Source organism: Drosophila serrata, unplaced genomic scaffold (genome assembly GCF_035046125.1).
Source record: "Drosophila serrata isolate PLE 108 unplaced genomic scaffold, ASM3504612v1 contig_347, whole genome shotgun sequence".
Lineage (NCBI taxonomy): Eukaryota > Metazoa > Arthropoda > Insecta > Diptera > Drosophilidae > Drosophila > Drosophila serrata.
The window spans coordinates 1,687,725-1,712,600 of record NW_028257245.1 but is presented as its reverse complement, the minus strand read 5'-3'; the positions used below and the strand labels follow the sequence as shown (position 1 = coordinate 1,712,600).

The 24,876-nt window shown below is 38.5% G+C and overlaps 2 protein-coding genes and 1 long non-coding RNA gene across 43 annotated transcripts in view; 1 reads left to right on the top strand and 2 right to left on the bottom strand.

The window, feature by feature from the left end:
• Positions 1-24,876, bottom strand: part of LOC110189496 (longitudinals lacking protein, isoforms A/B/D/L) — a 57,018-nt gene that overhangs the window by 27,735 nt on the left and 4,407 nt on the right. For 19 of the 41 annotated variants that reach the window (XM_086838358.1, XM_020959596.2, XM_020959593.2 and 16 more), the window contains exons 2-5: positions 18,631-19,030; positions 18,162-18,555; positions 17,313-18,035; positions 17,169-17,246 (exon numbers count right to left, since the gene is read on the bottom strand). In XM_086838358.1, coding sequence (XP_086694484.1) covers positions 17,169-17,246; positions 17,313-18,035; positions 18,162-18,555; positions 18,631-18,804 — 1,369 coding nt within the window. In that variant the 5' untranslated portion in view covers positions 18,805-19,030. Of the gene's footprint in view, positions 1-3,288; positions 5,108-6,017; positions 6,866-7,445; positions 11,224-11,312; positions 11,473-17,168; positions 17,247-17,312; positions 18,036-18,161; positions 18,556-18,630; positions 19,031-20,054; positions 20,373-24,876 lie in introns of those variants that run through there. The other 22 variants (XM_086838357.1, XM_086838360.1, XM_086838351.1 and 19 more) reach the window with 11 other exon arrangements.
• Positions 197-3,518, bottom strand: LOC147642830 (uncharacterized). Its single transcript, XM_086838497.1, has 3 exons — positions 3,501-3,518; positions 2,890-3,070; positions 197-1,817 (listed from the first exon to the last, which is right to left on the bottom strand). Exons 1-3 carry the CDS (start codon positions 3,516-3,518, stop codon positions 1,543-1,545), a joined length of 474 nt encoding a protein of 157 aa, XP_086694623.1. The 3' UTR covers positions 197-1,542.
• Positions 11,329-17,243, top strand: LOC147642829 (uncharacterized). The gene is made up of 2 exons (XR_015272888.1): positions 11,329-11,534; positions 17,113-17,243. It is a non-coding gene; the product is annotated as an uncharacterized LOC147642829 (long non-coding RNA).

The window sequence follows — 24,876 nt, the reverse complement described above, 5'->3', positions numbered from 1 at the left end:
TTATTTTGGTTGGAATGAACGCTGTGGGTTTGATGATGATATCTTGACTGAAGATGATGGCATGGCATGGCATGGCATGATGGTGGTGGTTGATGGCTTGATTTAATGGCTTGGTCTGCAATGAAACATGTTTAGTAAAGTGGTCTGGCAGAGAAGAGAGGTGCTGGGAGATCGACCCACTCAGATATACAAACGGTTTCTTGATCAATACAATTTTATTTGGTGTTACAAAAATATTTAAATATATGTAATATATGCATATAAAAAATACTTAGTTGTTGGCTCTCTTCTGACATATTGTATATAAAAATAGTTGACTTTCGGTTAATATAAATATATATTGTATAAGATTAAGTTCTGGCTTACATTGCTAACTAAATATCGTTGAAGGTTTTTCATCCTCTCTTGCTGATTCACAAAAATTCGTTTCACATTTCATTTCTCAAGATCTCACAAAATATATATCTTTAATCGTAGGTAACTGCTAAGACTTGGGCTTTTCTTTTTTGGCTGCTCTGTAAATATATTTGAACTATTTGCTTGCGACTGTTGTTTTACTTTAGTTAAGTGTTTGTTTGTTTGTTTGTTGTACTGTTGGTTGCATTTAATTTGTAACTCTTTTGTTTGTATTTCAACTTTTCAGTAAGTTTGAGATCCTTTTCTATAAGTGTATGCATATGTTTAGTCATAATCCTAGCTAGCAAAAGGAACTTAGATTGTACGGCTCATCGTCTATGAACTTAATCCACAAATTGGTTAGTTAGTTTTTTTGCATTTTGGAATTTCGCTGCTTTGGCATTGCCTTTTTTACTTACGACTATGACTATAAAATATTGAAAAATGTTTCACTTTTTTGGTTTTTGACTCGATTTTTGTTTTTTCTTGTTTCTTAGGAATGCAAAGTAAAGTGTGTGTTTGTGTGGGCTGCCCCAAAAAACTACTCTCAGTAGTTGTCCCCGTTCCCGTTCTCCCTGACTTAGTTTCGTTCACGTTTTCTCTTTGGACTGTTTTCCTCTTTCATCGTTTTGGCTCACTATAAACTACCAATATTAAAATTAATTTTAAAGTTAACTTAGGCGAAACTGAGATCGAAGCTAAAGAAGCATATGGAAATTTTCTGCGCTTAACTTAGGTCTAAGAATACGAATTTTAAATGAGACCCACAGACAACGGAGACTGCAACGAATGGAATTTTTAAGCAAGCCCAGGCCGCACGCGTTTTGTTTGCCATTTACATGAATTAACCAAATTTATGCAAATCGCCTTTGCAAAGTAATACAAAGTGAAAGCTGAGAGTTTTTTTTTTGGTTTTTGTTAATAAACAACTCCTTCTGGGCATTGCTCAGTAGATCATTGCAGTCTGTCCTGGTTGGTTCTTTCTTTTTTTGTTTGCAAATAATCATCAAAATACGTTACGGTAAATATACGTTTAAAAACTAAACTTCAACAAAAGCTGAAATATTCTTGGACTGGATTGGAGATTTCTGGTTTCCTTCTCTTTCTCTTCTTTTTTGTTAATTTTCTTCATTTAGGAATAAAAACCTATGCGGTGGCCTCCCATTTGGTCGGGATGCTGGATGTCTGCATCTGGAATGCCAGCGGTAAAAAGTCCTTTTTCATTTTGGCAAAATGTGTCTTAATGTGCTTGGTGAGATTGTCGCTCCGCTTCGCGGCATAATTGCAGCTGGGACACTGGAAGATGGGTCTTTCGGTGGTGAAGCGGCACTCGAACCGCCGATGGCGGCTGAGACTTTTCCGGGTCTTGTAGGATTTGCCGCACTGATCGCAGGCGTGCTGATACCAGGTTAGTACGAAATCTGTAAATGCAGAGTGGGTGCGAAAGAGAAGAGAGAGGGGTACGCGTGCGCACAGCGACACAGAATGGGTAAGTGTGAGTGGGTGAAAAGTGATTCGAGTTTTGATTTGATTTGATTTGATACAATGATTCGTTTTTCCTGATCGTGTTCATGACTGACTGTATTTATAGTATTTTCTTAGTTACACGTGTTATTTTCTTATTTGTGTTCTTTTGAGCAAGTCAAATTTAGCTAAGCTACAAACAATGAAAAAAAAAGATATAAATTATAAACAATTCTTTAACAAAATGAAATCATGGTATAGACTTAAAAACATGTCAATAGGCATTCCATAAAAAAAAAAGAAAATATATAATTTTAAGCTATATTTTGACGGGAAAATAAAAATATGATAAATATATATATAAAACATTTAGATTGTCTTAGAGTAATAAAATTTCAGCCCATATTTATGTAAATATAAATAACCCGCGTGGAGAACCTTCTTAAATACTAGTAAAAAGTATGTGTAAGAAAAAACATCAAGTGTTAAGTAATTTATTTTTGTTTTTGATAAATATTTCTTTTGAAAGAAACGCACACACAAATATCACATTATCAAATAGAGGAATAGAGCTAGAATATAATAATAATATTAAGTCTATGAATTGGAAAAAGCTCAGCGAGAGAACAAGGTTGCACACACACACAAAAGCACAAAGGACACACCACACACACACTGCTGACACACACGCATTCCTGGCCACAAAAAGCACATGACACATGAGAAGTAGAACCCAAGCAAAGGAAGTGAAAAATAGACACGAATTATGTGTGTAGAGAGAACATGCTTAAACAGGACGATATAGTGCATTAAGGGGGGTCTTTCGTTAATATCATTTTCTCAAGTATTTCCCTTCCAAAACGCACTATATCGTCCTGCGATCGTGTATTTTATGTGTGTATGTGAATCAAGTTGAAAACCCAGAGACAAAAACAATTCGAGGCGAGAGTTTTACACAGAACAAAGATATATATCATATAGAATATATATATATATAAAGAAATATATATAATACGGTAAGTGACAGACTTTTCGTTGCGGCGCGTCTTTCGGAGATTTCCAGGAGGACAGCAGGAGAACACTCTACGGCGATACGGTCATCACAGATAGTAGTATGTGGATAGTAGGTAGTAGATATTGGAGTAGTGGTTGGTAGATGAAGTAGATGGGGTAGTACAACAACAACAGTTTTTTGGTTTGTAGAAGATATCTAAAAGAAATTTAGTAATAAAATAGGTTAGTGAAATTTGCACAATTTCAAAGGAGGGGGAAAACAACCAAAGTAAAAAAAAAAACTAAGGAAAATCATGGAAAACAGAAGACAAAACGTGGCAACGAAAAAACATGAATGAAGGGGATCGATCGATGAATGTGAAATAATGTGACAACAAAAAGCTAAACAAAAAAAATAAATAATACAACTTTCGATTTGGCTGCAATTGAATACATCATAGATATAATATATTTCTTGGTCAGTTGGTATATATTTTGTTCTTTTTTTTTTTTTTTTGATAATTTATTCAATTAATAATATATATAATTTTCTCATGGTTCTTTGTTTCGTTTTTCGGACTTTGGATAAATTAGTACATACATGCTAAAAATGTATTCGTATAAAAATAACTTAACATAGGTCGTACAATTTGGTGGCATATCATTTGGATCAAGTGCAATTACAATTAGAAATATCTACTACCTCCACTCCCGCCTCTGGGGAGACGGCGGCTAGAGTTTTCGTTGAGTATTTTACGAGTGTTTTTGGATCATATATCAATACATCAAATGGTAAATTACTCAACTTGTAGTAAAAAGATTTGATTTCCTCTCGACTTTTCCGTTTCCTTCATTCTTTCTTTCTTTTTTTTGGTTTCATATCTTAAGTGACTAACAAAAGTTCTTGTTTTCATAGCTTAAAAGCGGGGACATTTCGTCATCCTGTCATGCTGAAGAAAAACGTTCTTATACAATTACAAATTCGTGACGGTTTAAGTTTAGTGTTTTTTTGTATAGGAAAGTTGCTTGTTTGTTGGCTGACATTCAACATTGTAATAATATTGGTAATTCTTGTTTTTTAAGACACATTTTGTCTGTATAGCGAGACTCACAAAAATAGTTACATAAATTATAGTTAAAAGAAAAAAAGTGATATCTTTCGAGAATATGGAATGTCTTACAAATGAGATTCATACAGAAAATGGTAATACAATGGCGCGGGAATAAGACAACGTATAGTTACGGCAGTTACACATACGAAGAATACGATGAAGACCCGCAAGACTCTCGACAAATAAACATAAATGAGAGAGATTCTAGTTTCAATAAATAAGATTCGTAGAAATATATATATAGACGTAAGGGAGAGCTTAGTTATTGTTGTAAGCAAATGGCATCGTGTTCATCAGTCGCTCCTTGAGCAACGAATTCGATATTATCTGCAGGCCCAGCTTCATGTTCCACTCCTCGTTCATTAGATGATGCTGCTGCACCTTGCTGGGCGTCACCGGTTCCGGCTTGATGCCCAATGCTGCTGCCGCGGCAGCTGCCTCGGCCACAGCCACCGCCTCGTCATCGTCGACTGCCCCTGCTCCTGCGGAATCATTGTTGTTCTTGGACTCGGCTGCTGCTGCGGCTGCGGCTGCGGCTGCGGCCGCTGCCTGCTCCTCGACCACGGCTGCTGCGGCTGAAATCGCTGTGATGGCACCTGTTAATCCGTACGTGGGTATCGGCATGATGTGCGGCGGCAATGGCGAAGTGCAACGCGAGCCAGGCAAATTCTCATTCTCATAGTTCTCCTTGCGCAGCGACAGGTTCTCGGGAATGGGACTCTCGCAGCCGTTGTGTGATCCGGTGCTGCCCACACTCGCACCACAGTCACCGCCTCCGCTGCTGCCGCCGCCGCCGCCGCCCATCTGCTGAAGACCCACCAGGCTAATGCCCGACTTAAGGTCTAGCGAGCCACTCGACGAACGCGCACCACTGCCGGTGGTCATCTGGGCAATAGCCGAGGGAATCCCGTGCTTAGAGACCAGATGGCGCACCATGTGGTACTTGCGGCGGAAGCGCGAGGGACAGAATTCGCAATTGAAACGCGGCGGTATGCCGATGCACTCGTCGCGCATGTGACGCTGCAAATGGCGCTTGCGCAGATAGCTCTTGTTGCAGACGGCGCAGTGGAAGCGCTCCTTGTACTGATCCTGATCCTGGTCGTCGCTGCCAAAGACGCTGTGCTTGTATTCATACTTCAGGTCTGTGGGGAATCGAATCAAATCGAATCCCGGCCAGCAAGTTTGTGGTTTGTTAGTAGTTGGAGTGTGTGGTGTGGTTGGTTGGTGAGTTGGTGAATTGGCGAGTTGAGGAATATTGTGTGTTGTATGGTGAATTGTTGATTTATGTTGGGTTTTGGTGATTTGTTTTGATTGATTGTTGTTATTGGTGATTTTTGGGTGATTAGAGTTGGTTGATTCGATTTGATTGGATTTTTGTTTTTGGATTGTATGAAATGAAAATGAAAAGAAAATAAAAAGAGAAAAATGTGTGAAAAATTATAAACACAAGGTCCAGGAATTATTAGGCTTATACTTAAATGTGGCATAAACAATTCTGAAATCATCGCTTCAAATGTTTGTTTATAAAAACATAACTTAAAAACTAAACTTATTTATTGTCAAGTTTCCAATTGGATTTGTTGTTTTCGTTTTCATTTTTCGTTTTTGAGAAGTTGAAGGAAAAAACTAATACAAATTATACAATTATCCAATGTCTAAAATCAAGTTTACATTATCTTCAACAGAAACTACTAGAGTCTACTCTAAAAACAATAAAATAAACAAATACATTTTAAATACTTTTTTCTAACAAAATTACATAAATAAATTAAAGAAACTATTGAGTAACAAAATTCAAAATGTACTTATGAAATTGTTAAAACTCAAATACAAAAAAATTGTATGGGAAACCTGGTTAAATTTGGAAAAATCGAAATAAAATCTTTTTCATATGAAATAATTATAAACTAAATATAAATATTTTATAGATTATTGTGTAAAAATCAAGTGTGGTTTCCAAAATGACTTTCTGGGCATCACAGGCTCTCTAAAAAATACATTAGTTTATATGATATGGAACAATATTTAGGGATGGGCATTAAAAAAATCAACTTTTCATTTCAATAAATATTTCGTACACATATATTTAACTTCAGGGTATTATTGACTTGGCAGACACAGAACAATATAGAGCAACGTGTTGTCTTAACTATATAAAAATGGGGATGTATATACACATATATGTTGTAAAACAGCCAGTAGTTTTGATCTCGATCCTAGTTGGAATCACATTCCCTAATCCCTTCTAGACTTTCTTCAGCTGATGAATCCCATGCTTTTGTCGCAAGTGCAATTTCAAATCGTAGCGCCACGAGCAGCTAAAGTTGCAGAATTCGCAATGGAACTGGACGCTTGGCGGTTTCTTGCTCGCTGAAATAATGCTGCTGCTGCTGCTGCCATTATTGTTATTTGTGGTGTTGTTTGTGTTGGAATTGCTATTGCCACTTGTGTTGCTGTTGTTGCTTGTGCTATGACTGTGGTTCCTCTGCGGTTTACTGCCGCTGCTGCTGCTTCCGCTTCGTATGCTGCTGTTGAGCAGATTGGCCAACTGAAAGGAGGCGGCTGCCGCAGACATGTGACAGCCGGTGCAGTTGCTAGCGTTGCAATGGAGTTGCTGCTGTTGCTGTTGCTACTCTGGCTAACCGCAGCCGGCTGCAAGTGATTGACAATGTGCTCCGCTTGACCCGAGCTACCACATTTATACATTCTGCGTATCGTTACATCGGGCTCACAAATCTCACTGCTATTGCTGTTGCCGATGTGGTGGTGATGATGATGATGATGTTGATGCTGTTGGTTGAGGTGATTCTGTTGCTCCTCCTCCATGGCCGGCTTCTTGCTGGCCGCATTGGCCGCTGCTATAACTGCCGTGGCATAATTACAGTAAAGCGTCCTTAAATCTGTAAGAATTGTGATTGGGTTTGTTTTTATGTCTAAGATTTTGGCTAAAAGACTGATTTAAACGATTATTTCTTAACAGAGATAAAGAGAGAGAAAGTGAGAGAGTACAGAGTCAGAGGTTGAGTAGAGAGATGGTGTGTGTGTGTGATGTGTAGTGTGGTTTTTGTTTGGGCTGTTTTTAAATTCATGTTTGGGTTTTCATTTTTACAGTGTATTGTTGTTGTTGTTGGCTTAAAGTTATGTATATTCTGTATTATGCAATATAGTATATATTGTGGATTAGCATAAGAACCGACGCCGCCATTACATATGGATAATACACATCTCACGCCTCGCCTCAAAGTTAAAACTTAAGTTAAACTTAAATTTAAACACACAAAAAGGATATTAAAAAAAATACTTTTGCACCGAAAACAAAATAATGTATATATATGATCGTTTCGCATATTAAATTAAATGTTATTTACCAAAGAAAATTAATCGAGTAATCATGTAATTAAATTAATTTCGAAATCCGTGTTTTCTTTTCTTCTTTTTTTTCGATTTTCATCTCATGCATTAAATTGAAAAACGCATTGGTTTGTGGTTTTTGTTTGTAAAAAACGTTGCATTTTATTTTTAGTTTTTATAGCTTTTCTTCTTTGTCGTTTTTTTTTTCCTTTTGTTTTCATTTTATACAAAATATATAAATATACTTTTTTTATTATTATTATTATTATTATTATATTAGTTGTCAACTGTTTTTGATTTAGCGCTGGAAAAAGAAATATATATTCATATATATATCGCATATAATACGAATTAGAAAATATATATATATAAATGCAGGAAAAGAAAATGGCAAATGTCGCCGCTCTTTGGTTAATTTGATTAGTGGAGATATCTCTGGATAGGATTTAGCGTTGCGCGTCTTTTACTCAAAGCGGAGGTAGCGGAGAAGGACCTAAAACCTACAATCCCTCACCCTTCAGCAGCTCGGCCGAGGGGGAGGTGGTGGAGTTGGAGGAGCCGCCGCTGGCCACCACTGCCGCCGCCGCTGCCACCTGCTGTAACGCCTGCTGCAGCAGAGCCTGCTGCCGTAGCTGCTGACGATAATAGCTGGTGGTCCTGGTCTCCTCCTCCACCTGACGTTGATGATGATGCTGCTGCTGCTGCAGTGGAGGATAGTCTAGAGGCTCATCCTCATCGTCGTCATCGACTAGAAAGGCATGTTGCTGCTGATCCTCATCTCCTACTGCCGTCTCGTCCAGCATATCCACTAGATTCACAATCTCTGGCTTCTGTTCGGACTCTGCCGTCTGATTCTCCTCTCCTGCGGATGAGGCTGCCGCTGCGGCTGCTCTCTGCTGGCGCTTAAAGAGCGATCGCATCGCAATCTCTGGATGCTTCTTGCGCACATGCTGGCGCAGGTGATCCGCTCGCTTGGTGCGATGGCCACAAACTGAGCACACCATGCTCTTGCCCTTGCCGCACTCCTGTCGCAGGTGACGCCTCAAGGTGCCGTGTCTACGGTAAGTCCTATAGCACTGCGGGCAGGTGAAGCTCTCCTCTTGGCCGAGGCCAACTCCTCCTACTCCTCCTACGCCTACTCCTACCACTCCCCCGTTACCGCCGGCCAAGAGTCCATGAAAATGATCAAATTGTGGGGCCTGAAAGTGATGCAATCCCGATCCCGATCCCTGAGGAAAGTCATCACTGCTGCCATCCATTAGCTCCTGCTTGGTGCTGTTGGTGCCGCCATTTAGGACATGATTCGCCGGTTGCTGACTGGATGAGGAGTCTTCTATCAGCTGATGCAGGCCTGAAATTTGTTTTTGTTCTTTGTTTTCATATTTTTCATATTTTCTCGGGGCTCGAGTTCAAATTTTCTATCAAGTTCTCTTTCTTTTTGTTGTTGTTGTTGTTTTGTTCTCAAAAACGTTAAAAGTTAAACGTTAATCATGCTTTTAATATTATTTTTAATTCTTGTTATGTTTCATTTCTTATTTTAGTCGGTTTAAAATTGTTGTCAAGGCAAAAACAAGCAATATAATATTAATTTTATTTTTTGGTTGGGTTACTCTCAAAAATGCCAGATATTAGTCTTGAAAAGCATTAGATATTCGTTTGTTTTTGTGGTAAAAATTAATAAATTAATTTCTTTGTTTAATTGTAGTTTCTTCATCAAACAAAAACAAATTTCAAACAGGCATAAAAACAATTGCACAGAACAGCAAATGCAAAATAGGAGGAGAGCGGGCGTTTGGTTTTTGGTTGTTTGGTTATGGATTAATCGTAGGAGGAAAAACTAGTCAGAGGAGAGATCAGGGATTGGATAGAGAAGACAGAGAAGAGACCGTGTGGTTCGTCAGCTTTGTGATTTATGCAAAGGATATATAGAGAAAGAGTAATGGGCTGGAGGATATGTGTAGTGTGATGTTTGTGTGTTTATTCAATTTGTAATCTGTTTTTATCGCGCAGTCAAAAACATATACAGATATATCCTGGCTTTATGTGATGGTTGATTGACTTGGGACTAATTCCTTCACTCAAAATCAAAGAGAGATCAAATATATCCAACGATAGGATAATTTATAGTGAGTATATAATGAGTAGATCCCCACCAAACGAGTTGGCATTATCTTAATCTTCTTTAATGGCTCATCTTTGGACCGACCAGTCTCACTTAAACAAATATTTCGTATTAATGTGCTTCTTGCGATGACGATTCAGCGAGTCCTTCCGCTTGAATCCTGCATCGCACTCTTCGCATCGAAAGTTCTCCATCATTCCGCACTCAAACTCCAAGTGCCGCTTCAGCGCCGATATCCTTGTATACGCATTCGGACACTGCGGACACTGCACCTTGCCATCCTCCCGCATATTCGCATTCCTTGCCAGATTCGCCGCCGAACAGCTCTGTTCGGACGGCGGCGGCATTATGTTCTTCTTTAATATTTGGGCTCCACTAGTGGCCTTCTTACGTGATCGCAGCTTTCCGCGACGCGATTCAACAGCGGCAACAGAGGTCGGCAGAGTTTCTGTTTCATAGTAAAACATTTCATTAAAACTCAACTCGAGCAGACCTGCAATTAAAGGTTTGAGCAAAAGAGCTGGATAGAGAATCGCACATAGGAGGGAGGGGAGGAAAAACAAAAACAAGAGTTTATAAAACGAACGAGCGAGCAACTGACATGACAAAAGCTTTTCACATTTCAAAACAAGACACACTCTAAATAATATTTTTAACTAAACATAGAAGACATCTCCCTAACTTCAAGCCTAACCTCAAAAATGTTTCTAATCAAATCTGCAAAATCGGAACGCTAAAAACAAATCACTTTCAAAGTCAGCGCTATATGGAATTTAATACTTGTATGTTTTGTATTTCTCCAGCTTTCGAGAACTTTCTTACTGAATGAGGATGTGTAAGTTTCATTTTTGTAACCTTAAAAACTCGAAGAGCTCTATAAGCTACATCATCCTATATTTAATTGACATTTCTTTCTGTAAAGTACAAGTTAAAATAAATACATTTTACATGAAAATGTGAAAATTTTGAAATTATAACATAAAAAACCTACAAATCTATACAACCTAATGTATCCACTACATATTCTTCTGAAAGATTTAGAATTTTTAAAAATTGTTTCCAAAATAATATGTCAATCCTTTAAATACAATCCCTTAAAAACTCTTCAACTGGAAAACTACTTTTTTATAAGATTAAGGAAAATTTATATCTCAGCATACAACTTTTAAAGAGCTCATCACCTAAATATAACCATAATTGTCCTTTAAATGTACTCAATTTAGTTTACTGATTTCAGATATTGTTTTAAATTGTTGTTCCATCCCACTCTGTTAACACCTTTTGTAAGATATCCTCTCATAGCCTCCACATCTTCTCCATTTGAACTCTTGCTCCGATTGAGATAGATCCCAGATTAATATTCTAGCCCCAAATTTATTGTTGCACATTTAATGATACTGATGATTATATATATAGTGTGTGAATTAAGAGTTTTACATTAATTACACTTATTTCCTATCCTCCTCCTCCACCATGTATCTCCTCCTTTCGCTCTTATCTAATCCCGATTGCGGAATGCCTTTGTGTACATAGTAGTAATGATCTTGTAGCTTGAAATTATAGTGAAAGCCACGACCGCACATGCCGCAAACGTACTTCTTCGGCTGATTGCACTCTTTGCGCATGTGACGCGTCAAAGTGCCCAAAACCTGATATCGACGACCGCACGTCTGGCACACATAAGGAGCACTAGCTGTCGGATCCGTCGATTTCGACGACTTTGATCTGGATGCCGAGGCGGATGTGGAGGCACCGCCATCTCGTCCACCGCTGCTACTGGTGTGTCTAGAGAAAAACGGAAAGGGGAATGGGAGAGCACGAGAGAGATCATCATCAGGGATCTGGGCATCGAGTCTGGGCACAAGCCAAGTTACCTGTGCGACGATGAGGTGCTGGTGGATTTGCACTTGCGCCTGGATGTCGTGTGCTTGGCGGCAGCACCCAAAGCGGATGCAATGGAAGTGTTGGCCCTTTTTCCGGCCAAACGCTGAGAGCCACCGCGAACCGACGTGATTCGGGGCACAACCATTGCGTCTGCCCAACCATCGACATATGGATTCAAAACGGATGGAAATGGGACGGAAAAGAAGAGTAGTGTAAGAAGAGATTGAGGCACTCGCAAATAACAAAAAATAGAGACATCAATAAGAAAGTCACAAATGAAATAACAAAACGAAGCTTTCTAGGTTTCTTTTCTCGCTAATATTAAAAAAAAAAAAAAATATTTCTTAATTACTTCAGGTAACACTCCTTAATTACAAAAGTCACTAGCAAATTTTGCTCTATTTATCCAATTTCCACAAAAGGTTCAAATTCCAGTCAACAACTATTATAGCAGTTGAAAAAAACACAAGAAAAGGTATAAAAATGACAAGACAACAAGAAAAGTACATAAAAACATCAAAAGATTCCTATTTTAAAGCAAAGCTTACTCATAAGTATCTTTATCTTTCAATATAATATACAAATGAACTATTAAATCTCTCTCGTTCAAAACACTGTTATATCTCGTATATTCCAAAAATTGATACATTTATGCAAGTTGAAAGTTTAGGGGAAGAGAGAAAAGCAAGTTTCACAAATAGCCGCAGAAGAGAGATATAGGCAATATACCAATATACAACTACAAATTACGGATAACTGTTGCATATAAACTACATTAGGAGCTTAAAATTTACTCAAAGGACACTCACACATACATCAATTTATGCAAACAGATACACAATCACAAATATATGTATAAATTAAGGAATGCACGTCAGGACATGGTCTCCCGACAGCTTGCCTCTATGACGTGTTTGAAAAAATCACAAAAGCTTTTGACACATTGCATGTTACACAAAAATAACGCAAAAAGAGGGGAAAAAAGTATCTTTTACTGCCTGTTTTGTGTGAGTGTGTGTGTGTTTATGGATTTCTGCGTATCTGTGAGTGCGATTGTGTGCCTGTGCCTGTGCTTTCAGTGAGCAAAATCAACTGTGAATTGGGTCAAGGCCATGCAAACAGCTTTCAACTGGGCCAACAAAAAGTTTTATAATCACAAATAAATTTTAAGGGAAAAATAATCGGAGTATACTAATCCACGTACGGGATTATACATTAAATGGGGTTTTAAGATCTTTTACTAACTCTGATAGTAATGAGAAGATTTCCTATCTTATAAGCTTAAGTAATAAATTCTAGCAATTCCAAAAGAATTCTAACTCGCTAAACATAAACATAAGCTGCATTTGTTGAAAGTCAAGTGGAACACTGTCATTTAAAATGTTTATATTATACCACTAATAGCATAAAAAGGAATAAAATAGTTATATTCCAGACTCAAGAAGACTCCAAGATCATAACGTCACCCCTTCTTAAGCAATAAAACCAACTCAAAAAGCATACGCAAATTAAAGTGGTTTTTCAAGCAACTTTCTGAGATTGTTCACCAATTATTTTAGATGTAGAAATTCCCATTCGAAAATTCCAAAAACCTGATTCTTTTCTTTTTATGCCAAAAAGAGCATCAGTATCGTCATCACACGACATTTTACACGGATGCAGCAGTACGAAATAATATTTCGAGAATAGCACACAACAAAATTGAGAAGAAAAACATCATCAGTAGAGCAGAGAAAAAAAAACCGAAATCAAAAGCCAAGCGAGATGATAAACATTCACAGAGATATGAACATTAATATTATTGCTTCATTCTACGCTGCCACATCACCTCCTCCGTCCGTCTCTGTTCATCATCAAGTGAACAATGCTGATTAAAAGAGAAAAAGCAACTCACAATCTCACACATAGAAACAACACATTATTATTTAGCCGACCTTGAACTTGAACGAACGACTGACTGACTGCCTCTCGGCCATTGTTTTTATGTTTATTTTTATTTTTGTTGCTGTTTGCCGTTTGTTGCTATTGTTTTTGCTGATTAACAATTAACACAACGGGCATAGAAAGCGGATAAGTGAGTAAAAGATAGGGTGCCGAGCGGAGGGATCAACGACAGTTTCGTGGATATTAAAATATAACAGACACCCCCTTTTATTTTAGATAGCTCACCTGGCTAACGAGCGAAACATAAAAAAAAACTCATAAATTAATTGATCAAACAAGATTGTTGTAGAAAATATTGAATCGAAGAGCAAGGGGAAGAGAAAACAAGTCGTTGGATATTTCAAGAAATTAATAACTCCTAATACTAGACCAAGTTGGTTATTTTTGAATTCAAATATGGAAATTTTAAATCTCCATATTTTTTCAATTCTCTAGCGCTTCTTCAACGATAAAAACTCGAAAAACATACGGAAAACTACCCATCAATCTTCTTTTAAAGTTCTTTAAAGATTTAATGGGGAAATTTTAGGTTTTCAAAAAATATCAAGAGGCAATCTTTTTCAATCCCTTTAAAACGAGTACCTAATATTATACTTCTCTTTCCAAATTTGAAAAGTTATTTGAGATTTTGTTAACCGAAAACAGATGAGAAAACAATTTTTGAATAATCCCGAGAGTATAGTTTATATAGGTTTTCTGATAATTAACAGAAAGAAGTAACAAATCCAAAGAACTCATGAAGAGAACAAACTCATGAAGGAAAGCCAATTTATAAACACGTAATGCAGTGTATTCTATTTGCATATTTATATATATATTTTTTATAGTTCGAGAATGTGGTTTTTCTTTGGTGTATTTTTTTGTTGTAGTTTTTAATGTCTGTTTGGCAACGACGACGCTTTAAGCAATTTCGAGAAACAAACGCCAAACGCAATTAAATTAAAAATTCAAAAAAAAAAATTATATAAACAATGTAAATTTAAGGAGTACGTACACACTTAGAATTAAATCGGAGGAGAAAGATTTGTAGAAAACGGGGATAAGAGTAACACTATAGCTTACCCATTTAACGCCATTTAAACTCTTTTTTTTTTGTTGGAAGAAAGTGATTGCACCTTTTTGGGCAGGATTTCCCCAAGCTTGTTGCTTGATTTTTTATACACATTACCTGGCAAGTTGCTGAAAATTTGTATATTTTTTTGTGGTTTTCTTGATTTTTTTTTTGTTGTTGTGAGGAATGAAAGTTGATTTTGGGAATTTAGGATTTAAGGAGTCAGGGATTAAGATTGAGGAACGGTGGGGGGTATTCTTTTTTGGAGGGCGCAACATAAAGAAAACTTAAAAAATACAAAATTTACTTCATTTTGTATGGCACTCCGCCCAACCGATACCGTCGAGCGGAGCATACTCACCTGGGGATCGGGATGAGTCCGGCTGTTCGGTTGACGGATCGTGTCGGAATGCCCAAAGCTGCGATTGTACCTCGCCATCCTTACGGATTGGCTACGTGCTTTGTTCTTGTGGCAATGACGCGACTTGACCAAATCCTCCAGCTGATGAACCTCCTCCAGTGACCTCGCGTTGCGCTCGCTTTTCTGCTCTGTCATCAGTTTGGGTTTCTTGTTACAATATCACTTGGCACTTGACTTGTTTAAAGTTTAGTTTTTTTATAGTTGTTACTTTCAACTATTTCGAATTTTGAATGTCTTTAACGTTTAAAGACTTAGCCCGGAGCAACGCGCGCGACGTACTTTCAAACGGCAAACTTACATACTAACTTTAAAACTATCAACAAATACAAAAAGGAAAAATAAACAAAGAAAAAAAAAAGTCCCGTCAACCAAAATAAAGCAAAATATATATATATGTGTATATATAGAGAGAGATATAGTATACTAAAGTACAATTTAAAACTGCATGCGTATTTCTCGTAATCATATATAATAATATAAATATAATGTGTAAAATAAAATAAAAACAACTGTGTATCAAAAATAAACATTAGCACGCGCTGAGAGTTCTAAAAACAGATTTTTGACAATCAAAATGGAACAGAAATGACAATCAATGGGTGTGAAAAATGTGAATATTTATGGGTATGATATGGTTTGTTTGTGTGCCTGTGTGTGTGTGGTGGGAGATGTTTTTTTTAATTATGCAAACACAAAGTTTAAGTTAAATCCCGTTACTGTTTAAATTGCTAAAAAGTCAACTTTTGGCGCAACTGTACTGAGTGCTTTCATTTTCAGAGAAAGGGGTTGGGGGTAATACTTGTTGTAGTTGTGGTTCTTGCCAGAGCCCTGCAAACACACACACACACACTCTCTCGATGGAGACACGTACACAAACAGCAGCTTAGAGAGAGAGTAAGAGCAATAGCGAGAGAAAGCAAGTGAAGGGGAGAGAGATCAACACAAACACTCGCACACATATTTGGGAATACACGCACAGAAAAGAATCTGTGTTTATACGTACACATTTTTATAAAAACTAACTTAAATGATAAGGCATTCTATCATTTCCTCGCTTCTTGTGTTAAATACTATTATTATTATAATTATTATTATACATCCTAATTTAAAGCTGCAGTGTATGTTTGTGTATGTGTTTGTGTGTGAAATATATATTTTTATGAATAATCATGAATTATGAATGCATTTTTCTTTGCTCTGCAGCTAACGGCTTAATGTTGGAAAGAGAGAGGGGCCAGAGAGTAGAGATAAAGACAGGGGGCAGTAGGATAAGAGACAGAGATAGATAGTGAGTGGGAATGTTTTTTAGGAATGGCTTTTTTTCAAACATTTACAGTGTAAATAAAGCAAATAATAGTTGTTAATTCAAACACCAATTGTAAAACAACAACAAATGATCATACATATAGAATCATACATATATATATTCAATAATAATAATGGTAAAATGAGGGGATGTTACGGGGGTTTTGTTGTGGGTGGTGGTTTTGTGGTTTTTATATAGCAATTATATATATGTATTATGTTTGTGTGTGAGTGAGTGGTATAAAATGTTTCTCATTTTGTGTGTTAAAAAATTAATAAGTATAATAAGTATATGTACAAAAAAAATAGGATTACTAGGAGTTATACGAATTAAACAAGTGTGTGTCATAATTAAAAAATGATTAGTCTCTTGGTTTTAAAAAATCATGTTAAGTAAAGAAAGATTTTTTGTTTTAAGTAAATACTTTTCAACTTGCACAAATTATTCTTGTTTCGGGTTAATTATTCTTCTGTTTTTTCTCTGTCGGAGTTGTCTTTATAAAAAAAAAAAAAGAAAAAGAGAAGAAAACACTGCAGCAGCAAGTTTACCAGAAATCAGAGTCGTAAATTCCTCGCTCTTAAACATTAATTTTGCTGTTTTGTTTCTCGTTCTGTTTTGTTCTTTCTTTCTTTCTTTTTTTCGGCAACTCTTGCTCACAGAGATCTTGTTATTTTTGGTATTGTTTTGTATTTGTACTTTTTCTTGTTGCTTGCTTTTTTTCGTCTGCTGCTATCTTGTTGAAAATTATATTCGAAAAAGTTCTCTATTTAATGGTTCTTTTTTTTACTTTCAACGTTTAAGAGCTTTTTTTCGGAGCACGACATTTAAAACGTAAAAAAATCAAAATGTATATATTTATGTCGTTATTTTTTTTTTTTTTTTTTGTGGAAAAAATGAAGTTGTGACCTTGAATTAACGTGGTTTCATTCTTTATATCTGCATTTGCATTTGAAATTTAAGCTTGTCATGGTTGTTGTCGTGCTCGCTGAGTTCGAAAAACATCTCTTCTTCTCTGTCTAATAAACTTCTAAGCTAAGCTGTACTTTTTGCTTTTTCATTTGTTCGTAGTAGCTCATATATATATATATTGTATATAATCGACTTTTGAGGCAACAAACACTCACCTTGGGGATCCCGTTGCTGCGCATCCTGTGCCATTAGTCCAAGTTCATCCTGAGATCTGTCGTGCTGCCATGCATATGCTATAAAGGAAGAGAGTAATATAAGTAAGTGAAAAGTTAAATAGTTATTTAAAATGCAATACTCACTTTGACTAGATCCTTCACCACCCTGGCTGGTGCCGGCCGTCTGGTCCAGCTCTTCCATTGTCATGTCCTCCTCGTCCAATGTCAAATCCTCAACGTTCTCATCGTGCGCATCATCGTCGTATTCGGCTTTGGGTTCAATCACCATTTCAGAGCCCACCGACGACACGCTATTGTCTTTGATCTTCTGTTGTTTATGATTCGACGACGATTTGTCCACAACGCTGGCCAGCTGCTTGACCACAACACCAGTGTGAACGGCGGCTGCAGAGGCGGAGGCGGAGGCAGGATTGGGACCACTGATGGCACTTGCACCGCCAACGGCGCTCGCCTCATCCATGTCCTCGTCATCACCTTCGACGCCGCCTTGGGCGCCGCCTTGGCTCTGGGCTTGTACATTCTCGGTATTAATGGCATCGCTTGTGGTCTGCGCCTGCTGCTGCTGGGCCTGCTGTTGTTGGGCGGTCACTGACGCAGCTGCTCCGCTCGCTGGTGCGGCTGTCGAGGATGTTAGTTTAGCGCTTTCAGTCTTTTTGGTAACGTTGGTGCTGGTCAATGGCTGCTGCTGGTTCGACGACGCTTGGCTGCTGGTTCCGGCTGCCGATCCACTGGACAGCTGGGTGCTGACCAAAGCGGAGACTGCGAGGCCAGCGCCTGTCTGCTGGAGGATTGACTGATTCGAGGCGACGGCTTGTAACACGGACGAGTTGGAGTTGTCGTGGGCATCTGCAAAACAAAAATTACGAAAATCAATAAAAACTTTAAAATTTATTTAAATGACGATTCAAGACAAAAGGTCTTGGCAGGATTTTGGTTTTAATTACAATGTCATAAGATTGACAAGGCACTCACCATTTTCCATACTGCGACGTCTGACTTTCCGGCGACGACGCGAAGGACTCGAAGAGCCCTCACGTGACCCAGATACATCACCAGACGCATCCATCGCACCGCCGGTGGCCAGGCGAGCGCGCTTCGTCTGCTCCAGTGTGTAGGCGCCACTAAGCTTGCCGCGATGATGCTGCTGCTGTGTGGACTCCGGCTTGGGTGCCGATCCGCCAGTGCGATTGTCCGACAAACCCTTGATCTGCAGCGACTCGGCGGCCTTGAGCAAAGCGGCCAGCTGATCCTGCGAGATATTGACCTCGCCGCGGTACATGTAGTCCATCATGGCGCGCAGCTCCTGGTACTTGACATCCTTGAGTATGAAGATGGGATGCTTGTCGTACTGTTCTTGAAGTAAGGTCTGTAATTGAAAGGAATTCGATTGAGCATTATAGAGGTTACACTTTTAGGGGATTTTCACGCTAGAAATACTCACAGCAAAGTAGGGACTGCATGCTGACAGCACCACCTTGTGGGCCTTGAGAAATTTGCCCTCGGCGGCTAGCGTGCAATCGACTAGAGTCTCGTTCTCCAGCAACGTGTCGAACACGCTGATCAGTGTGCTCTGGTGGTTGTTCCACCGCAGGCAGAACTGCTGATCGTCATCCATTTTGGGGGCTTGGATCCGGGGTGGTTATTTAGGGGGGAAATGGGTGGGCCCACGTCCTTGACGTGGCTCGCTGTGCTCCCTCTCTCTGGTTAAGAGTTTTTTCGCCACTCGCTCGCTGATTTTACAATTTGCAACTTAGGGAAGTACAGTGGGGTCTACAAAAACTTCTCGCCTTCTATTCTGCCTCTTATTCTTCTTTTCGGTTGTGTGTTTGTCAGCAGTTATGCTGTAAAGAGTGACGAAACAGAAAATAAAATTAGTTACGTTTCAACCAGAAAAAACTCGAAATAATACACATTATATGTCGGCAAGGTCAAGTTCATGTTTGTTTTCAGTACACAGTACACGACGAATAAAGTATATATGCTTCTTAATCACTTTTACTTATAAATAAATTTATCGTTGTTTTAATATATAATAATTTGCATTTCAATGTAAAATTTAATCATATAAATTATCATTTCAAAACGCTCAAAATTTGTTCACTTAAGAGAGAGTGCCTTGAATATTTTTCATCTCTTTTGTACTTTTAAAATTTCACCTAGAATATTATTGTTTTGCATTCAAACACATACGCACGCATACACACTTGCAGTTAAAATGCAATTTTTGTTCTTGCTATTTTTCGAGCGAGTTTCTTGTTAATTTTTCAACTTTGCTCTTTCCAACGGAACTACACTCTCTCTATTTCTCTGAGAGAGCTAACGGATTTGTGTTACAGTTGCTTCTGTTTCTGCTTCCCGACTGCGTTTGTATCGGTGTGGAGATCGATGGATACGATAAAAGACGAAGAGACTTCGTGACGACCGAAAAAAAAAAACGAAGCATGAAACATAAAGAGGGGAAGTTCGCAGTCGGCGTCGCTGCACACATATGCACACGTGCGTGTGTCTCGATTTTTTTCTTTCCTTCCTTCTCCGTTGTGGAAAATTTCACAAGTAGACACAGACGAATATTTATGATGATTTTCATTTTCCCCCTCGCTCATACGGACATACAGAGACAAACACTAACACACTCGCTCACTGCTGGCTGATAATTTTTAAAGTTGAAGTGTGGAGCAATCGTTTCAGTTTTTTATGGTGTGTGCATTTAAAAATAGAACGTTTTTCATTAGAAGCAACCAACACATGTACACAAACAATATAGATATGGGCGCTATTTCACAATTTCTCTCTCGCTCGCTCTTTCATTCTATCGGCCGATTATGCTTCACTTCCACACCCATACAACCACACAAGCACACTTACTGTTGTAAATAATTAGCACTGCAAAGGTTGGTTTTTCTATTCTAGCTCCGCTTGCCGTAGGTGTAGCCGTAGTATATATGTATATATATGTTGCTGTGTATGTAATGTAGTCAGCAAACCGCACGCGTTGTTGTTTTCGCGATCTGCCGCCACAGCGCAGGAAAACCAAACAAAAGCTCCGAGAGCACGAAAGCAAATGAAACGACGCAAATGAACGGTAACTGAGCGACCCTCGCTCGAGCTGACGCCTCTGCTCTGCCTCGCTCCCCACTGCACGCTCTCGACGCGTTCGTTTGGGCTCTCTCGGCAATGGCCGCCCTGCAAACGAAGTTGCTGCATGAGGGAGAGGGAGAGCGGAGCGGCTGTCTGCCGTGTGGGCCAGAGCGAGAGGAACCGAGTGAGAGTTGTTCTCTCTCGCGTCTCGCCTTTGGGGGCACGTTATGAAATTGCCAAGTAGACAGAAAGAGAGAGAGCGAACAAAAGGGGCAGGTAGGCCGCAGCAGCGACTGCGACGTCGACAGAGGAAAAGGGAGCCCAAAGGAAAAAGGAGAACTGCAGCAGCAACAATAATCGTGCCAAAGCGAAATAACGGGAAATACACACAAGGGCATGAAACGAGCACACACACATTTACAGGTAGCGAAAAATGGCCAGGAAAACATTCATGCGAAATGTTTTTTGGTTGCAAGTTTTATACACACACTTTTTATTAAACCAATTGAAGCTGGAGCATAGAAAACTACCATTTGGTTAAAGAGCCAGAGTGAGATGGAGATACGCCGCTGACTACGTGACTAGAGGCTATTCACTCCCCTTGGTATTTTCCTGTTACTTTTCGCCAGATCCAGGAGAAAAAAGCGTAAGTGAAGGAGAGACAGAATCACCCCTAGGGAGTTCCGCCGTACCAAGACAAAGTACCGTTAGGCGGAGGGATCAGTTTTTCGAGATTTTGTTATACACACACACAGAGAGATGGTCCACATGGAAGGAAGGTGCAAGGCATGCGCACAAAATAGAAATCACAAAAGAGAAAACAACAACAACGGCTGCTGCTGCTGCTGCTGCTTTACCCCAACGTTGATGCGTCGGATGGGTTTTCCACAGACACCCAAACACACACACACGAGCACGTACATACAAATCCGGCAACAAAGAGAAGTAGGTAAAAACTGCAGAGGGAGGCAACAAAAAGGATCTCTCCCGCTCGCTCTCTCTTTGCATCTCCTTTTTGACGCGCGCTCTTTGCACATTGCAAGGTTTTATTTTTGCGCAGATGGTGGAGGATTATGAATTGGGATCCTGTGACGAAGCGACAGAGCAAGAGAGAACGACCGAGCGAGCGACCGAGTTAGTGTTTGTGTGTGTGCGGAAAAAGTACAGTTGGGCCCAAAGACGTGCACTTCTTTGGGGTTCGCTTTTCCCACCGAGAACCCAAAAGATGAAGCATACACGCCGATAAGGGGGATGGGTAATGAGTAATCGGTGATTAGAGGTTTTGTGCTGAGGTCTACTATCAAACGATGTCCAAAATATTTTGGTTTTACGGAACATTGTTAGCGAAAATCTCAACTGAATTTTCATGTGGCAACTGCATTCGGAAATGTTTTGGTCAGGAATAAAGCCAAAACACTATTTAAATCTGCTGTTGCAAATTGGAAATATGGTTGTATGATATCTTATAATTATTGAATTATAACTCTCCTTATAAAATAGTTTTGAAAATTTTGCATTATTTTACAAAATTATACTTGTGACTGTATGAAGTATCACTTTTCTGGTAAATCTATTAATCAATATTTCTCACTATTTCTCTGCAAAATAACACATATAGTTGTCTCGTTCAAGGTTTTAATAAAGCCTCTGATTAATTAATATTTCATTAAAGTATCATATGTTCTTTATCAGTTTTGTGTTGAGGTCTACTATCAAACGATGTCCAAAATTTTTAGATTTGACGGAACATTGTTAGCGAAAATCTCAACTGTTTTTTTATCTGGCAACTACAATCGATTGTGTTTTGATTAAATATTTCCAAAACACTTTAAAAATTGATATTGCACGCTATGAGAATGGGTCAACATTTTCTGAAATGCTTATGAAATAATAATCATTTAACAATTCATGATTGAAGGTAAAGTAAGTTTAAGTAAAATCCTTTTAAATACATAAATTCTGTGTTGAAATCTACTATCAAACTACGTTCAAATCATCAAGTTTACGAAACGTTGTTAGCGAAAAATTCAACTGGAATATATTTTAGCAGCCGCAGCTTTTTACAAAAAATGTGTAAATTTTTCATAATTTTTCATAGGCGAGCTGCCCTTATGATCAATCTAAAAATTCTTAAATTAAATATAAATTTTGTGTTGAGATCTACTATCAAACTACGTTTAAAATTTTCAATTTAGCAAACGTTGTTAGCGAAAAACTCAACTGCAAGTTCTTTTTAGCAGCCGCTTAATTATACGAAAATTGGATGGTTATCTTTCGTACTTGAGTAGAGCGAATTGCTGTTTTCCTATACATGATTACTAAAATACAATATATTAAGTATCCCTTTGTTATAAACTTGTTTTAAAATCACTCTAATCCAGGTTTCAGATTCGAGTGCCAGATGGAAATGAAAATGGGATGCATTGATAGGATGGGGAGCGGAGCGGATAATAAAGGATGTCCATGTTGATGTCAGTCCCCTTTTCCCGAAGCACGCGCCAGACGGTACGAAAACTAAGGTAACCCCGGGGAACTGGTTTAACGGGAAGGTAGGAGGAGGGAGGGCGAGGGTCCTGCAGACCTGGGTTTTTTTTGGGGTTGCAATCAACCCCTAAAAACTAAACAGATCCCCCCTCTCCATGTCCTGTTTCTCAACCTCCTCTCTCCCTCTTATTTTTTTTTTTTGCCATATAGTCCTGACGGCAGATGTTGGATCACAACAACTGCCGCCGTCGTCCTTTTTCCTCTCTACAGGAAGTGGCAAAGTCTGGAAATTGGAAACGCAGCACACAAAGAGAATGGGCCCCCGAGTGAAAATTCCTGGCCAACGAAAAAGAGAAGGAGAGAGCTGAACTTGGAATATTAATGGGGCTGGTTTTCAGTTCTGAGTGCTTTGTTGTGCGTGTGTGTGCGCAAAAAGTCAAAAGAAAAACCGGTTCCGCAGAAATACAAGAACTGTGCCATTTCGAAAACGAACACAAAATGGGAGGAAAAAATATAAAAAATAAACACACGAAAAAAAAAAGAAAAAATGGATGGAGGAGCGGGTGGCCATCGTCAAGCTGCTGCTGCTGTTGGTTTAGAGATCCGAGATCCAAACCGATCCGATCCGATATATGATCGGCTGGCAGAAAAACCAGTTTCGAGAAACTTATTTCATTTCACATCGCAGCCAGAAAAGTCGCCATGACACACACACAGGCACACCACACATATTCAGAAAAACAAATTTAAAATGGAAATAACTTAAATAAGAAACCGAGGGAGAGAAGCCGACAGCCAAGAACAAGACAAGAACTTCCCCCACAAGATTTTTGCATAAAGTGGAATCTTTTTTCAGCTCATCTGTATGTGTGTGCTGTGAGACATAAAATTTGTATATTTACGACGTAAAAATAAACTCGACGACTCTCGCACTGACTTTCAATAATTTCATTTCTGGCAGCAGCTGAAAATGTTGCTGAATAGCACCGAACACAGCACTCAGCACAGCAACTCTCTCGACTCGAAGCCCAAAAAAAAAAATTAAATACAAAAAACCACCTCTGAAAACCCACGTAGGCGTCCGTCGTCGCTCATTTATTTATTTTTACACCCTTTTTTCTGCTCGTCAAGTTGTTGTTTTCTTGCAAAAACAACAGTCTATAACCGTGTGTCGATTGAGAAAAGTTGAATCAAGTGTAAGGGAACGATCTCATGTGAAAAACAAGAAAGGAAGCTAACTTCGGTACGCCGAAGTTCATATACCCTTGCTCATTAATAATTAAAGCAATACAAATTATATATTTATGTTAAAAAAATATTTGCATAGAATCGGACAGGCGGACGGACATGGTTAGATCATATTATTATATATTTATATTTTCACTGCGTTGCAAACTTCTGACTAAAATTATAATACCCTGCAGGGGTATATTAACTACTAACAATCTGTGAGTCAGTGTAAATTACCCCAAAATATGATTTATAACAAACAGTTCGAGATTATAATTTCCCAGAAATTATCAAGTAATTTTCCAAAGTCGTCAGAGCTAAAACCAGTCTTAAGCAATTAGGAGCCTACTAATTCAATGGATTTACTGCAAGTCAGACTACAACATATTTGTTGTATTGCTCATGGAAAATGTAAAAAAAAAGGGTATTAGTAGCAAGATCTTGAATATTATAAGTAATCTTGATAGTTTTACATAAAACCAGTAGTTCTAGATAGTAAACAACAAATTGCTGTCTTCGACCTTTTAATTAAAAGCTAATAACGACGACTTTGACCAAATAGATCTAGACCTACAAATTAAATGATGACCTTATTTATGTATAAAAGCTCTCATAATTTTTTCAAAGTGCATTGAACATTTCGTTTTCCATTTTCATGCTTCTTTGCCTTTCCTTTCCCCCATCATGTGTGTTCGGCCGCAGAAAATGTCGTTTTGCCATTAAAGCAGCGAAAAAAAAAATATATAAGAAGAAAAAACGTCAACCACAAAAACTTGTTTCTCGAAAAGCTATTTAAAGTGAATGTTAAGGGCTTGTTATGCGCGAGTGTATCTGTATCTGTAAAATGTGTCTGCGGATCGCCAGTGTGGGAGCGGCGGAGGAAGTCGCTGCTTTG